The sequence below is a fragment of the Aedes albopictus genome, chromosome 1, assembly GCF_035046485.1.
Source record: "Aedes albopictus strain Foshan chromosome 1, AalbF5, whole genome shotgun sequence".
Taxonomy (NCBI): domain Eukaryota; kingdom Metazoa; phylum Arthropoda; class Insecta; order Diptera; family Culicidae; genus Aedes; species Aedes albopictus.
The window spans coordinates 53,655,159-53,672,229 of NC_085136.1; the positions used below are offsets into that span (position 1 = coordinate 53,655,159).

Below are 17,071 nucleotides of genomic sequence, written 5' to 3' on the forward strand. Positions count from 1 at the left end.
TGTTCTCTGTGGTGAGTTCAAGCAGCCTTCGATTTGTTTAAGGAGGGTTAACATCTCCTCATAAGTCGGGATGGTGGGTCCTAACACTCGACGTATGTGTTGCTTGACACTCTTTATTCCTGCTTCCCATATTCCTCCAAATGCTGGTGACCGTGGGGGTATGAATTTTCATTCAGTTCCTTTTGCTTTACAAAACTCTCGAATGTCCGGTGCAACTTGGTAGTTAAATGTTTCGACCAGAGATTTGATTTCATTTTTTGATCCCACAAAATTAGTTGCGTTGTCACAGAAAATGGTTTTGCTCCATCCTCGTTGGCCAGCGAATCGTCTCAGAGCAGCAATGAAATCTGCCGTTGATAGCCCACTTACTAATTCTAAATGAACCGCTCGAGTTTTCAGACACACAAAAAGTGCAAAGTATACCTTGTGTGTCTTTTGAGTCCTGACAAATACTTCTTTGGCTATGAAAGTGTTGTTCGGAATAACCAGATCAAACAAGACGTCCTTTTCCACTTCAGTGCTGGCCCTAAAAAAAGTGTATTATAGGGTGGGGCGGGGCAAGATGGGTCAGCGCCATTTTCGGGCGCATTACTTATATTTTGATTATTTTAATAATTTTGATAGATGACCAGCATGAATATACAAAAGTTTGGGGCATTGATTGAAAAAATATTCACTCTCATTGGAAATAAAAAATAAAATGGTTTTTAGCCATTTTTCTTATGCGATACATTCCATATATTCTCCATATAAACGGCCGCGGGGCAAGATGGGTCATCTTCAATTTTGAACGTATTTTTGGAGCATTCAAAAGTTATTTATTTTTTATTACAAGACTATCTCATAAATGACTTTAATCAAGCGGAATGAACGCTCAAAATTATAACATAAAATTATGATAATTTTTTAATGAAAACATCGATTTTCAAGTCGCCTTAGGACCACTCAAATTGTTAAGTTTTTTATATTCCAAATAAATTTATAAAATGTTTACTAGCAGCTCTTGTTTACTCAGTATGGATATGGAGCATATGTGAATGCGGAACAAATATTATATTTTGACGTTTTTCGTTGAGAAAATGTGAATTACTTAAAAGGTGATCCACCTTGCCCCGCACTTTTTTCACGGCGCAAAATCGATCACTTTTTAAAACTGCTTGTTTAACATCATATTTTGTATTTAATGAACTTTTTATGGACTTTTAGCATAGCTAACTAGTGCATTGAAGAGTAGCGGACGAATACAAACCAATACGATTTGTATTTACAAAGTTATGGTGATCCATCCTTAGGTGACCCATCTTGCCCCGCCCCACCCTACATTGACGATTGGGTGAATGATTGTATGATTTCATGTATGGTCAAGATGCTAGCTCGAAAGGGTTATTGAGCACGTTGTATGTTGTTAGAAGTTCCAGAACTACTACAATGCGGTTGTCGAAATCTTTCGCTACATGGCCGTTCCTCCGTCGGAGGAAAGGCAATTCGACATCGGCTTCCGAAACCTCTGATCCGACTACAAAAACGTGTTGGTTGTGAAAGAAGCCCGCATTTTGAAAGCCTTTCGACAGTGGGGAAGAAAACTGAACTCGGTCAACATGTGGACGTACAGGGGCAGTGACCAGTAATCTACGCAGAAACCGGCATGAAGTTTCAGCGAAACCGTTCCTGAGTAGGAACCAGTCCGGCGGAAAAACCTGGAAGGCATCTGATCAACCTCAAGGCAGCAGAGAGCAGAATCGACCAAACAGGAAAAGAACTCCGGATAAACCAGGATCATTCCCACCGAGGAAGCAGAGTGCTCCAACCGACGGAGAATGTAAGGAAAGCCAACCGGAATCAAGCAGGCAGGCGTTGGAAAAACGAGTCGCAGAGTACAAGGTTCCCGATAGGACAACTTGCTTCAACTGCAGAGACAAGTTCTGGCGTTCGTGTGCCTGGGACCACAAAGACCAAAATTGGAAGGTGTCGCTTAAGTCCTAGTGAAGTGAATGGTAACTTTATTCGGGTGAATCATCGAACTATTGATCAGGACCTTTTGTGGTACCTTACGGTACACCACCGACATTTTGAACGCCAACCTAGAGTTAGCCAGGCACACGAGTCGGCCTAGTGGTCTCTTGTTGGCCGGGCCACTACGCCTAAAACGTAAAAGACCATAATACGCTCTGGTCATTATTTGCATTAGAGCTGTTCCACGGGCCCAAAAGGTGCCATAATCGTTAAGGAGGACCCCTCTCGGCAGAGTCTCCCCGACCTTCTCCTGGGCTCTGTCGATGTCCGTCAAGGAGGGAAGACGCCAGCGAGACACGTAGATCGCACCGTTACGTCAAGGCGATCTACTGCTGATCCACCAATTTTCCGACCACAACTCCATCACCCCAAGCCGTAAATCTGCCGGAGGACAGACCGTCCAGCTGCATCAGCACAAGCGATCGCTCGTCCATCGGCATCGAGTCTACGCAGAGCTCCACCGGTGCGCCCCTAGCATCAATACCGGTACGTCCCCAATATTCATTAAATAGCCCACTCTACACCCACAACCAATAAAGCCAACAGTTTCATTCATAGTTCCACACTTTTGATACTGTGTGTTCGTAGAGTTTCTTTACACTGTTACTGAAGAAAAGACGTCTGTTCCGGTTGCCGACCGTGGAAAAAGTGTTTTTATTTTCAATTCAAACGACATAGCAAAACCAGCCTACTAGATTGACTCACTGCGATAGGTTTTCAAACAGTCTTACGCAAGGTGGTGAATACACTCAGAGAAATCATCTTTTGCAATTCATTTTATTAAGTTTACCATTTGTATTACCAATCAATCCTCAACAGAATCAATATTGGCTTTTTCTCTCAACAATAATTCCACAATCTCGTCATGGCCATTCTTACATGCAAAATGAAGCGGTGTACAGTCCCAGTCATTCAATGCATCAATGTTGGCTTTTTCTCTCAACAATAATTCCACAATCTTTTTATGACCATTCTTACATGCAAAATGAAGCGGTGTACAGTTCTTGCCATCCAATGCTTCAATATTCGCTTTTTTTCTTAACAATATTTTCGCAATCTCGTCATGACCATTCTCACATGCAAAATGAAGCGGTGTACAGTCCCAGTCATTCAATGCATCAATGTTGGCTTTTTCTCTCAACAATAATTCCACAATCTTTTTATGACCATACTTACATGCAAAATGAAGCGGTGTAAATTTCTCATTATTCAATGCATCAATATTGGCTTTTTCTCTCAACAATAATTCCACAATCTCGTCATGACCATTCTTACATGCAAAATGAAGCGGTGTACAGTCCCAGTCATTCAATGCATCAATGTTGGCTTTTTCTCTCAACAATAATTCCACAATCTTTTTATGACCATACTTACATGCAAAATGAAGCGGTGTACAGTCCCAGTCATTCAATGCATCAATGTTGGCTTTTTCTCTCAACAATAATTCCACAATCTTTTTATGACCATACTTACATGCAAAATGAAGCGGTGTACAGTCCCAGTCATTCAATGCATCAATGTTGGCTTTTTCTCTCAACAATAATTCCACAATCTCGTCATGACCATTCTTACATGCAAAATGAAGCGGTGTACAGTCCCAGTCATTCAATGCATCAATGTTGGCTTTTTCTCTCAACAATAATTCCACAATCTTTTTATGACCATTCTTACATGCAAAATGAAGCGGTGTACAGTTCCCATCATCCAATGCTTCAATATTGGCATTTTCTCTTAACAATATTTTCGCAATCTCGTCATGACCATTCTGACATGCAAAATGAAACGGTGTACAGTTCCCATAATTCAATGCATCAATATTGGCTTTTTCTCTCAGCAATAATTCCACAATCTCGTCATGACCATTCTTACATGCAAAATGAAGGGGTGTACAGTTCCCATCATTCAATGCATCAATATTGGCTTTTTCTCTCAACAATAATTCCACAATCTTTTTACGACCATTCCTACATGCAAAATGAAGTGGTGTACAGTTCCCACCATTCAATGCTTCAATATTGGCATTTTCTCTCAACAATAATTCCACAACCTCTTCATGACCATTCTGACATGCAAAATGAAGCGGTGTGCATTTATTTGTATCCACAACGTTTACGTTAGCACCTTTACTAAATAGATATTCCACAAAGAACCATAAACCTTCAGATGCGGCTCGATGTAGAACTGTAAACCTTTTACGATTCGGTTCACCATCGTTGATCAATCTTTCTAGTTTTTTAATTAGTCGTTCCCAAGCTGCAATGTTGGGATCAACTGAAAATATAGGCAAACTTGCATATTGTCTTATTAACATGTACATCAAAAAGTAAACATACAAAAAGTCATCATCGCCAATTTTCCTGTTAAAATTCAAAATTTCAATTAAATTTTCAAATAAAATGATAACAACTTCTGTGTGTCCTCCTGCCCTAGCTAAATCTATAGGAGTTTTACCTTTGTTTGTCGTTACATCGTGCCGTGCACCTTTCTGTATCAACATTTTCGTCATATCAGCATCACCATTGTTACAAGCTATGTGAAGTGCATTCCATTTGTTTTTGGTTATGGAGTTCACGTCTGTGCCTTTATCAATCAAAAAAATTGTAATAGCCATTTGTTTGTGATGAACTGCATAATGTAGAGCTGACCATCCCTCTGTGTTTCGAATATTTAAGTCAGCTCCTTTTCGTAGCAGTAATGGTACTAAATATGTATGTCCGTATTTTATAGCCGAATGTAGAGGAGCTAGACCACTATGATACTTAACATCGGGATGTACTTTACAGTCATCGATCAAATAGGAACATACTTTGTCACTGCCGTTTTCAATGCCAATGTGAAGCATTTTGGCCTTACTTGGCCTGAACAAAAAATTTTTTGAAAGCACATATTTCAACAACTCAACAGCATTACATTCACAAGCCCAGAAAACAACATCTTTTGAATCAAAGGACGTCTTTTGGGCAATTTTGGTTACGAACAAATTGATGTTTTTTTCGATTATTTTAATAAAAAACTTTCTTATTCCTGTGAAACTAGACAAAACATTTTTGACAATGTTTTTCAAATTGATAAAATCATCCCACAAGAAGGTTGCAACAAAATATTCAGCATAAGAATGATGTGAAAACGAAAATTTACCATCAACCAAATTCAGTAAAATGGATTTTTCACTCTGGTTCAGATGGATTTTTTTAATATTTTCCCGCTTTTTTATGTATTTTGGGTTTTTGAGGATAAACTTGAGATCACCAACATCAAGAAACTCTATTGCTAGCAGCTGATGATCAAGATAAAACCCATCAAATATGTGTTTGTTCGGATCGACTTTCCCGATTCCATGGCATGCATCCTCTATCTTTACTAGTAAACAATTTTCTATGAACATTTCGTAAATGTGTTCAACTTCGTAAAACTCTTTTTCTAAATAGCTCATTTCATCTTGTTCATCGATCATACTCGTTGCTTTAAATTGCTCAAATCTTTGTTTGTATATTTTCGAAATCATTTCAACCATCAATGGAACTCTGCACAAGCTATATAATTTATCGACCAAGAATTTGGAATATGAATAAAATTTGAAATCTACTTCACTCTCTACTTTTTCTTTCCAAGACTGTGTAAGAAATTCAATAATATTTTCTTTGCTGAACGCCTCCAAAGAAAAGTATCCGACATTAATCTTGTGCTTCTTGAAAAACCTTTGTAGTGTTTTTTTCTCATGATTTCTTACACTTATTATAATCTGGATTTGTTTTGATGTGAACAATGATTCCAATAGTCTATTTATGTTGTTGATATTTTTTTTATGTATTTCGTCATACCCATCAAACAGTATTGTAATGTGATCATCGGACCTATTTTCCAAAGCTTTTTGTATCAGCATAATATTTTTGTCAGATAATACACATTTGAGGATATTTAATGATGCTTCATTGCCGAAACCTTCCTTAGAATCTTGTAGTCTGTTTAAGTAAAATAGGAAAACAGTCCCTGAATTCAGTTTTTGATGTTCAAAGGCAAGGTATTGAAGAAGTTTAGTTTTACCTACCCCAGGGTCCGCCGTCAAAACTAAACACTGATACTGTGAAAACTTTAACGTCAGATTTGCTGCAAATTCACTATCTGTCATTTCCTCATAAGTTTTGTTAGATAGAGATACTCTATCGTCCATTCCAAGTTCATTTTCTGTTATATTGTCATCGAGAGAAAATCGAGAGAAAAAATCTTCTAAATTAAGACTTAAGACAGATGTTGTGCATCCATCGAATTGAGAAGCTTTTAAATATTGTGGTTCATCGATATCCTCTTTTTCAAATATAAGCACTCTGTTAATATATAACTGATTCATATAATTCAATTCTGGATAAAATTCTACAATTCTCGACCGTAACTTGTTGCAATACTGCGAAACATATTGTTGATTTAAATATGGTTTAGAATTACCTTGTTCACGTTTCAGTGTTGTTTCAAAATGATCATCTAAATCCTTCACAGCATTTTTATAATGGTATTCGGTTAGCTTACCTAAAACGTCAGGTTGCACCCACATTCTCATCCATAAGTTCAATTCTTCGATGATGAAGGGTTCCAACTCATCCGGTTGATCCACAGATAAGGTGAGAAGCTCAAAAAATTCTCTCACATCAGACGCCTCCGTATAGAACAATACTGAATGGTGTTTGGTCCGTAAATCCCTTCCATCAAAAAGTTTCTGCTTCAATGTAATTACTTTATCCATGTCACTCAGTTCAGCCTTAAGCATTCTACACAATTCAGCTTTGGAGACTACATTATTATTGAATGTTTCTTTGAATGCTAGCTGGTCATGTGCAGTCGTTGTCAAGATCAAACCTAGAAGATCTTTGTACTTTTTCAAATAATCAGATACAATTCCATTACGAAAAAGATTTTCGATGGCATCAGCTAGATGTTTGAGATCCACCGACACCAAATTTGTAGAATTATATCCTATTCCTTTGATATCGAGTTCTGGTGGTTTACCAATAGGTTTAAAAGTATGTAGCTCTGATTGAAGCCTTTTGTACAATTCAGAAATGAAAATCAGTGATTCGTCAAATGTTTCTGAGAATCTTATTTGATAGTTTCCCGACTCCTTTAAAACATCTTTCAAATATGCTTTGTACTTTATAAGTAGATCTGTAATGATTCCTTTAGTAAAAAGTTGCTTGATAGCGTCCTTCAGGGAATATAAATCTTTGTTAGTGTATTCCACGATTGATTGTATTGTTGATTCACTTGGTATGAGTAATTTTTGGGTTGCTCCATCAGATGCAAAGCGAAGATATTCATCTATATATCGATTCTTGATCGTCACGCAATCTTCAGCAGTTTTCAACTTTTCATCTAGTTTTTTGTTGGTGAACAGCATTAAGTTGATTTTGCCTTTGAATCTATTTCGAATTAACATATAGGAATAGAAATATTTGTACAAGCTAAAATCTCCTTTCTCTCGATTCGTTTTTGGTAGCAAGCCATTGAGATCTATCTTCGATTCTTTGCCGTCGGCATGCTTTGATTGTAGAAAAATCCATTGTTTGGCTGTCTTATCGTACAGCACCACGTCATCGAACTTATCCGCGGATGTCAGTTCATAAGCTAAGCGGAAGTTCTTCCCTTCTCGTGTCAGTCTTAGCAAAAGTACTAGGGCCAGTTGCTTCTGGTAAACTTCGCCGTGAGTTCCAGACTTGATACTGCTTTCGTACGCCACAAGGCTTACAGTTTCCGGATCTATAACATCCCTCATTGAGGATGCCATTTTATTCTGAAATTGAAAAGAAGCTGGTAAAAATATCGATTTTAGTATTTTAAGCTTTTATAACGAATAGGCTCTTCTTTTGTTAGATGAATTGGGTCCTAAAATTTAGGTAGAAAATCCTGTAGTATAATGAACGGTTGCGAAAAATTTCGTTTTTTGAGCACAGTCAGAATTGAAGCATTTAATAATCCTGTTAGGTTTCTGCTTAATTGTTATAAACAGTCTACCTAATACTTCTCACAAGAAATAATGTTTGTTTTTAACTTCTCAATGGCCTTTGTCACGAATCCCGACTAATTTTATGTGTTATAATACTATGGTCACATTTGCAAAAACCTCTTCTCGTTTATATAATTGTTTTCACTATATAGGCCCGGATAAAAAATTATCATTCATTACATGGAAAATATTATTAACATATGACTGGTTTTATTGTTCACAATAAAACACATAGTAGATATATTGCTACTTTTTACAATAGAAATCAAGCCCATATAGTTCGTACAATAAGTGAACATTAGCTTTATTAGTGACTAATTGATTCGATTGATATCCAATAGTTCTTAATAATTTAAAGTTACTATCAGTAAAAATTAACTAAAGTTGTTTTTAAATAGTTGCAAAAGTGCTTGCAAAGTTCTCATGGACTTTGAATTAAAAAAGAGTTTATTTCTCAATTACACTTAAAAACAATTCGTAATAAATAAATTACAATAAATATTATTGTTGCTTGGATCATATTTGTATAATCAAATACAAAATCACTTGACATCTTTTTTTATAGTTTTCGTTTTAAATTTGAGTACAGTAGATGTTTCGGTTATCGAATGTTGTTCGCTAAAACTTCAACGACTGACAGATGTCAAGTCGCGTTGGCAGAGGAAGCTCTCAATGAATAACTGAGGAAGAACTTATAGAAAAATAGCTGAAAAGCAGGTTTAGCCAAGTGAGGATGTTACGACAAGAAAAAGATGAACAATGATTTTTCTAATGTTTTCCAATAAATTAAAGGAATCTAGTAAATAGTAAACTTTGATAACAATACAAATTCAATTAGTTAAATGGGGCCAATTGAACCGATGTTTAAATAAACATGAAATAATATTTGTTGTTATGTAAACAGATTTCGCCTTTGATAAACCAAAGAGTTCATATTTCTCGGTAACATTTTTCTCCAGCATTTACAGATACTAATGGCTACATGAATTGTGAACGATTTATGGTATGGATCATACGACCTGAGGTCTGACTTGTGATATTTGGCAGTTATTTGAAAAGATTGAAGATAGATCTTATCAACAGCTGCCAAGCAATACATACCAGACAGACATCAGAGTGTTTGATTCTTATCATAAAATGTGCATATCATTCTAGCGGCCGTTAGTGCTCGTAAATGCTGGATATAAATGTTAGCGAGAAATATAAATTCTATGGATTTTCAAAAGCGAAAACTGCTTGCAAATAACAACAAATGTTATTGTATTTTTATTGTAACAACGATTCATTTGACGCCATTCAATTAATTGTATTTGTATTGTAAGAACAATGAAAAAATATTAAGATATATTGTTTTCTTTTGAAAATTGCCCAAAAATGTCTCATAAAAACACAATACATTATATTGTTTTTCGCGAAAAAGTGTATGAAAATTTTCTCAAAATTTTATGGTTAAGATACATAACGACCACCATTTTTTATTGTAAAAGTGACATTTACCATTCGCCGAATGGTATAGAACAATAGGGGTGATGGTGAGTGTGCGTGTAAATTACAATACGTTTAATGGTGAATATTTTTCGAAAAAATGGTGTAGTAACAATAAAATTTATCGTATTTTTATGATATTTTTTATCAGAGGGTACCACTTATTGTCGTGCATATAAATTATCCCGCAACAAAACATTTTTTTCTATGAATGCATGTTTTTTACGATTTTTTTATTTTTTATTAGCAAAAATTTGGTGGATGGTTCTGTCACATTCGCCCGAAAATCGGCGAATTCCAAACGCCCGAAAGTCATTCGGCCCGAAAAGACCATTCCCCCGAAAACCCTAATAGGGTAAGTGTACCAATTATGGCTATAGTACCAATTATTCACCATAGTTGATTTTCACCCTTTAACGATGTAAATCAACAAGAAAAAAATTGTGAACAACAGATCACGTTTACAAAAGATGGTCGCACTCATTTAAACTCCACATTTTCCTCAAATCATGGTAGAAATAAATCATTTTCCTTAAAATTTCGGTATCTTTGCACCTTTTTTCGCCATAGTGTACCAGTTATGGCTAACCCCATAAGGAATGCATGCAAATAGTGCGAAAAGGAACCGAAGTTAAAAAATGTAACCATAACTGGTACAGGGTTCCTATCATTGCCACACGCTGTAATAAATACTTAAAGTAGTTTTGGCTCCGTTTCTATATTTTTCCTGTAAAGTATGGAAGCTAAGCTGTCTTTTAACTTATTGATGACATTTGTTGGTCTTCTCGTTATTTTTGTATAAATAGCTTTCCTTATGTAGTGCCATAATTGGTACTCACACCCTAATCTTGAAAATATTTCTCTAAAATCAATTTAGATGTCCACGCGTATGACCGAACGCCATTTAACCAAATGCCATTCGGCCGAATGTAGTATGGTTGAATTATGATTAAACATAAATCCAGCTGCCAGCGCTGCTGATGTATCTATGAGTTTGAAATCTCTTCGAGGCAACAAAACTCACGAACGGATGAACCGATCAGCATGACTCTTGCACGGTTTGATTCGTATTCATGGTGGATGTGTTTATAAGAGGAAAAAATCACCAAAATTGTCAAGAAAATTATGAAAATAGTGAAGTTTTATGAGCTGGGGGTGCTGCAATGACCTCAACAGTTGTCAAACCAAAAACAAGTGGGCAGGACAAAGTTTTCCGAGGCAGCTAGTATGACATAAAGATACGGTTCAGGAATCAGTCAACTACGGATTACCAATTCAAATACAGTAGACGTTCGATCGGTGCAAACGCTTTAACTGCAATGCTTTTTAACTGCAAGTCCGCTAAGTGCACCAATTTTGCAGTTATCGCACCGCTATCCGTCAGAACGAAATGTCAACAGCGATGCGATGTTTTTCACATGCACTTTTGATGCAGTGCGATGTTTTCCGAATGCACTTTCGCTGCATTCTGCAACAACTGACAGCTCTTTGACGCCTGTCAGTTGTTACAGTTATCGAACGTCTACTGTAGCAGATTATCAATTAAAAGTACGATCCCTGTTGTGCATTTGGGCGAGTCGGACGTGTGCTCCGTACACTCAGAAATAAAAGTACACACGGAATTACTATTAATAATGCATTTTGTATCCGCTTCTCTCTTACTCTCTTTCTGTGTTCATGCTATCTGGTGCTTCACCTGGGTTGACGAAACACTTCTCTTCAACCCTGGCTAAACGGCAGATAGCATGAAAACAGAAAGAGAGTGAGAGAGATGCGGGTACAAAATGCATAAATAATAGTAATTCGATGTGTGTGTGTGTGTGTGTGTGTATATACAATTCAACTCCCACTGTCCGGCAGTGGTATTATGGAAGAAAGATGTCTGCAGTTGTCTGTATGGTTTTTAATGAATTTCACACTCACAACTGAAATCATCTTTAGCCCGGGAGTTGAAAGGTGATAGCTCTGTTGGGATCCAGTGACCCGTTTCAGAATGTCTGGTTACTCACGTCCATTCCGAGGTCACTTTTACTTACAACAAGCCCCGCATGTGTGCATTACCATTATCAAATGGATAATGATAATGCAAACACACTTCCTGATTCAAAGGTAATCTTCGAAACTTGCGCGTATTTAGTTCAATTTGATGTAGTAACGATAATCAGAACATTCCATCCAAGGTAGCGCTGTCATCACCATGGGAACGTCGTAACAGCGCAGATCGGCTGCTCCTCGGCATGCTCTTGTCTCACCACCATCGCGCACGCATTCAGTCACCATTAGAACACATGTCACTTGACCTCTCACATAATTATGAATATGAGGCCACACTGTTTGATTCTGGAACCACTCGCGAATCATTGATAGCGTGGTGTACCGATCGATTCGCAAATCTGACGGCTTGAAACATCGGCGAAAAACGCGAAAAACTACGAAAAAACAGGAACCAAACAAAATCACATCGCAACTATTTTATAACAGAAAAGCTACTTAATGATAACACGCGGGATTGACGGTTTATTTCGACACTTTCTATACGAACCTCGGCACCACTTGCCTGCTGGCTGCGGTATTCAATCACGTACAAGACACTAAAACTCTTTCGGATGGTGTAGCGCTGCCAGCTGCTCCAGTAACACGTATCCAAGTTTGAACACAAATCTTCTCGAAAATGATATTTCACACTTTCTCACCCGTGGAAGAGCCATCCGGATGGCGTAGCACCGGCCAAACCGTCAGCAGAATCGCGAAGAAAAAAAAATCAAACGCGAACGAAATGCGACGAGCAGATCAAAACCAATAAATAATAGTAATTCGATGTATACTTTTATTTCTGAGTGTATCTCACCACGCGATAGACCTCGTATAAGTGGAGTTTTTCCCCCGCATGAGCGGAAGGTTTTTATATCATGTGTTTTCCTGCTTGTGCGAAGTGTAGTGTCGCAAGGTGGTATCCAGCGCAACTCGGGAAGCGAGCTGCTTCAGCATCGTGCATCAAGGCCTTGCAAGGTCAAGAAATTATCGCATCCAGAAGTCAAGCATTATCGCTATCATCAGCCCCTCCGTCATCGAAGAGGACGGCGGCGACGGATGCGAAGGCAGACGCGACGGACAGCTACACCATCTGCCTGCCTGTGATAAATATTTTCCAGGGGGATGACAAAGGGCCAGAATCAGCAACCCAACATTCGATTCAACATGGCGTCCAATGTTTTTGTTTTGATTGCTTTATTCATGACAAAAATGCGCTTGAAACATCGACACTGCTTCGCTGCTACATATAATATCGTGCACGCTCAGAAAACCGTTCTGATAAACGTGAACAAACAAACGCAAATATGTGAACAAGCAAATATACACCGTGAACTGGAACTAGTTCCAGCTGTCAATATGGGCGTTCTAGAAACCGTGACATCTAGTTCACGGTGTACATTTCTTATTGTTGTTATCGTTGCTATGCATAGTTCCCGTTTGTTCCCGTTGCCGTGACTGAGAGTTCACGTATATCTGAACGGATTTTTTTGCGTGTGCAAAGTGGTGATAAAGAAAGAGAAACAATCATCAAAACAACAATTTCGCTTGAAATGTGTAATTTCCGAGATAAGCACTAGCAACACACGAGCCACACACCCAAAAAACGGCGATGTACCGAGTTTGACAGATGTGTCTCCCCACTGATATTGTCGCGCTTATCTTTTATTAGGGTCTTGTGGCGGTCGTAATCTCCCAAGGCATACAGTCACAGTGACACTCGCAAGGCAAAACAAAAGGAAATATGTTCCCGCCCCAGAACAAAAACACGTGGGTTTCGCGAAGTGACAGATATTTGTGATTGTATTTGTGATGAACGGCAAGAGTGGCTCAGTGAGATAAAAATAAAAATAAGAATCGAGTCCCTATATTATTAGCACATGTTTTTTTTTCTTTAATTTTTAGTATATTATTAACATTGTTGACCGAACCAAAGAGTTCTTGTCCTAAAGAAGAAACTGAACTGTAAATACTTAAGGTTTTTCTCTTCCTTTTCTGCACTTTTGACATATTTTGCATAAATTTGCTTCCACATGGACGATTCGATTGGAGATGAAACGCCTCTCAATAATATCTTGGCGCGGTTTTATCAGCCATCTTCGCCTGGGCCTTGGGTTGCGTTGTCTATTTGTGGCGCAAATGCAAACCATTCAATATGCTTTCGATTTCTCGAGAGCTGACGCGTAAAGCCTGGAACACATGACGTCCGTTTCGTCGAGGTTTGCGTTTTTTTTGACAGTTTTCCCATGAGAAATGTGTCAAACTACTGTCACGCACACGCAAACGTATGCATTGTGTGGGGCACTTAAATATCCTGGGACCGTTATTCATCGAGTGAAAGAATCCAAGCTGAGTGTTACCGCACCTAGCTACAAAACTGCAAATGAAATTGCTCAGCACGAATCGTTTTCTGTTGGATATGCGGTCTATGTGCCAGCAGGAGAAGTGGAGGTGGAGGGGAAGATCCTCGACGGAACGCTGACATGTGAGGACATCAAGACCGGCTATGGTCGGATCAAAAAAAGGTCAATTCCTGATGTGGCTATCCTAGACTGTAAACGCTTATCTGAGGCTACCCTGAAAGGAAATAAAAAGGTGCACTCGCCTTCAGCGTTTTTTCGGGTGACCTTCCCGGGATCAGTCCTCCCGGAATTTGTTGTAATCGATAATGCTTTTTTTACCTATTGCGTGTTTTTAGGCCGAAGGTATTTAACTGTACCAAATGCAAGCAGTTTAGTCAAAAGCTTTTGCGACAACAAGCCCCGTTGTGGCAAATGCAACCAAGCTAATTTGGAGGACTCTTGCACACAGGAAGCGCAAAAATGTAGCTACTGTGGCGGAGATTCACACGACTTGCAAGTTTGCCCGCACAGAAAGAAATCACGAAAATTAAACAGCACGTAAGTTAATCATCGGCTGAAAATTATAGCAGAAGCTACAAAACTACAGCCATTTACCGAGAGATGATACTGTCCGCTCAGTAATCAGACAATCATGCATACTGTTTACATTTTTTTGAGACATATCCGCTAGAAATTTACATACGGTAACGTAAACGAGGACAGCTACGCTCAGTCGTCTGCCTCGTTGCGGAGACTGCTCTCTCGCTCTCTGTGGCCGAAGCGGTACAACAGTTTGTTCTTTTATGGTGGAACATGTTTATCTTTGATTGCTCTCTCTTCAGCTTGGTGAGACAGCCTAGAGGTGTTAGGCGTGAACTCTCACTCGGAAGATCTGAGTTCGATTCTCATATAAAGATTTTTTTAAGTTTCTCGGAAAAGTCGATGCATAATTAACACTTTTCTCTCAGCAATCAGCTGTTTCATTTTAAGATCACACATAAATTTCTATCGAACACGATGGAGGTCAATTTGTTACATTCAGTTCGTCATAAATTTACAGATTTTGTTCGTACTGTGTATATTAGGGTGTTCCAGAACAAAATCTATCAAAAAATCAACTTTTTAAAGTTGTTGTGATAACAAATGTGATAATTACACATGTTTCCTTCAATTTCATTGGCACACGTTGTTCGGAGAAGTTGTAGCAAACAAGTATATCTTTCAATTTCTGCCAAAAGAATTAAGTTTCGACAGGTTTTAGTGTAGTTATGATTTTTTGAAGTTATTGACGGTTTCCCCCCTTATCGAACGCGACGATTTGAATCCGTCGCGGATGAAACCGTCGCCAGAGTCGTCGCAGCCAATCAGCATGCGGGAGTTTGACGTTTCTACGATCTCACTAACACAAACAGCAGCAGAGGTTGTGCTGGATTCGTTGCGATGATTCGGAAATGCCGGCTGGAAGTTGGCAGCGCGTTTTGTTATGAAAGCAACTTACAATAAAAAAAGCCGAAAAACACAAAATTGATTTGATGCACCTCTTAATTTCAATGGATTTGGCTGAAATTTTGACCAGTTACTTCTTTTAGGATGTCAATCAAAATATGGGGGTGGACTTGAGAATCAGAGAACATTTTCGAAAAGGTGGACAGGCCTAGTAAATACGCTTTAAAAACACCAAAAACCATTTTGAGATATACTCGTAAATATCAGCAAAAATATAAAAACTTTGATTTTCCACGAAACAAAAATTACAAAAATGCTCAAACTTCACTCCTTCTAAAGGCGGGGTTGGGTATTAAAGGGTTAACTCAACTTTGTAAACAAAAATCTCTTCTTCAAGCGTTTGTCAACTGCAGACGGCTTGCACGAAAATGAGTAAGGTCCCATCAACTCATAGAATGAGCTTGCCTTACACATTTTTTTCACACATTCTGCCAGCTTTGCAATCGATGAAGGAAAGTGTGTGAGGATTACACATCCAATGTGCATAATAATTTAAGCGTGTACACAGTACGAACAAAACCTGTAAATTTATGACGAATCAAATGTAACAAAAGGACGGTCTTAAAATTACATTGCAGATGTCTGTTAGAAAATGAAAAGTAAAATTGAGTTCCGAGCAAGAATCGAACTTGGAACCTTGGAGTGCGAGTCGCACGCCCGAGCACTCTCAGTCAAGCCACAGAGAACAGACATTTAAGCTCGAACAAAAATACGTCAAAATCGTGTGTAAAGGATTTAAGTGTACCTCAACGCCACCAACGGAGACTGCCCCACATAAAAAGTCGATTTGACCCCACGATGGCAGTGTTCATCGTTAAAATACACTAGCCCACAAAGCGACACGAGCGCCAAACGGCAAAAAAACGGCGAGCACTGGAAACAAATTTGACAACACAATAATGTAAGTGATGGGACGCTAGCGCCGCGCAACGGGAGCATAACCACATACTCTAATCACAGACAAACAGACGTAACTCTTAAAGGAAATTCACCAAAAACTTTTGCCCTGTCTTTTTCATGAGCACACTGCCACCTGTTGGTATAACCGCGCGAGACACTGTCGGCCATGATGGATTTCGATTTGACGTTTGCTAACACGCACACTACTACACAAATCGCCTGTAATTTTCGTTTGCATCATTCAGCAACGTGTACACTGGCAAACGTCAAAGCGATCGAACACTAGCGCCTCTGGTGGAAGGATCGCGCAAATCAAATGAAATTTGAATTGATCGTTAAATGCATGTGCCAAGCCGTTTTGAAGAGTGTTACGTCTGTTTGTCTGTGCTTTAATATGACCGTTACAAAGTTTTACACAAGGCAGAAAGCGAAGATAGACGTCTGTTCTCTGTGGTCAAGCCTAAACTGCTTCTACCATAATGAACAAATAGCCGACCCGCCTCGGCCGTGTGTTAGCTACTGTAGAGAGCACGGAGAGAGACAACGGGAGCAAACGTCATAGCAGCGAGCAGGCAAGCAGCCGTTCCATTAGCTGCGACGAAGAGTGGCTGGCATGATTTACAGCAGATGCATGTAAATTTCAAGCGAATATGCTTTAAAATCTGTAAACAAGCCGTCAGATCTGCAGCGGGATGCTCGGCTGACGTAAAATTCTCGTGATTTACAGTAGATCTTCAACGTGCAGTCACAGAGAACAGACATTTAAGCTCGAACAAAAATACGTCAAAACCGTGTGTAA

General features: G+C 38.7%; 1 protein-coding gene across 4 annotated transcripts in view; it reads right to left on the minus strand.

Moving 5' to 3' along the window:
* Positions 1-2,486: 2,486 nt before the first annotated feature.
* Positions 2,487-17,071, minus strand: part of LOC115256349 (uncharacterized) — a 73,282-nt gene continuing 58,697 nt past the window's right edge. For 3 of the 4 annotated variants that reach the window (XM_062844559.1, XM_062844562.1, XM_062844560.1), the window contains exon 2: positions 2,487-7,812. In XM_062844559.1, the coding sequence (XP_062700543.1) occupies positions 2,819-7,789 (4,971 nt within the window). In that variant the 5' untranslated portion in view covers positions 7,790-7,812 and the 3' untranslated portion in view covers positions 2,487-2,818. The remainder of the gene's footprint in view (positions 7,813-17,071) is intronic. The other variant, XM_062844561.1, reaches the window with a different exon arrangement.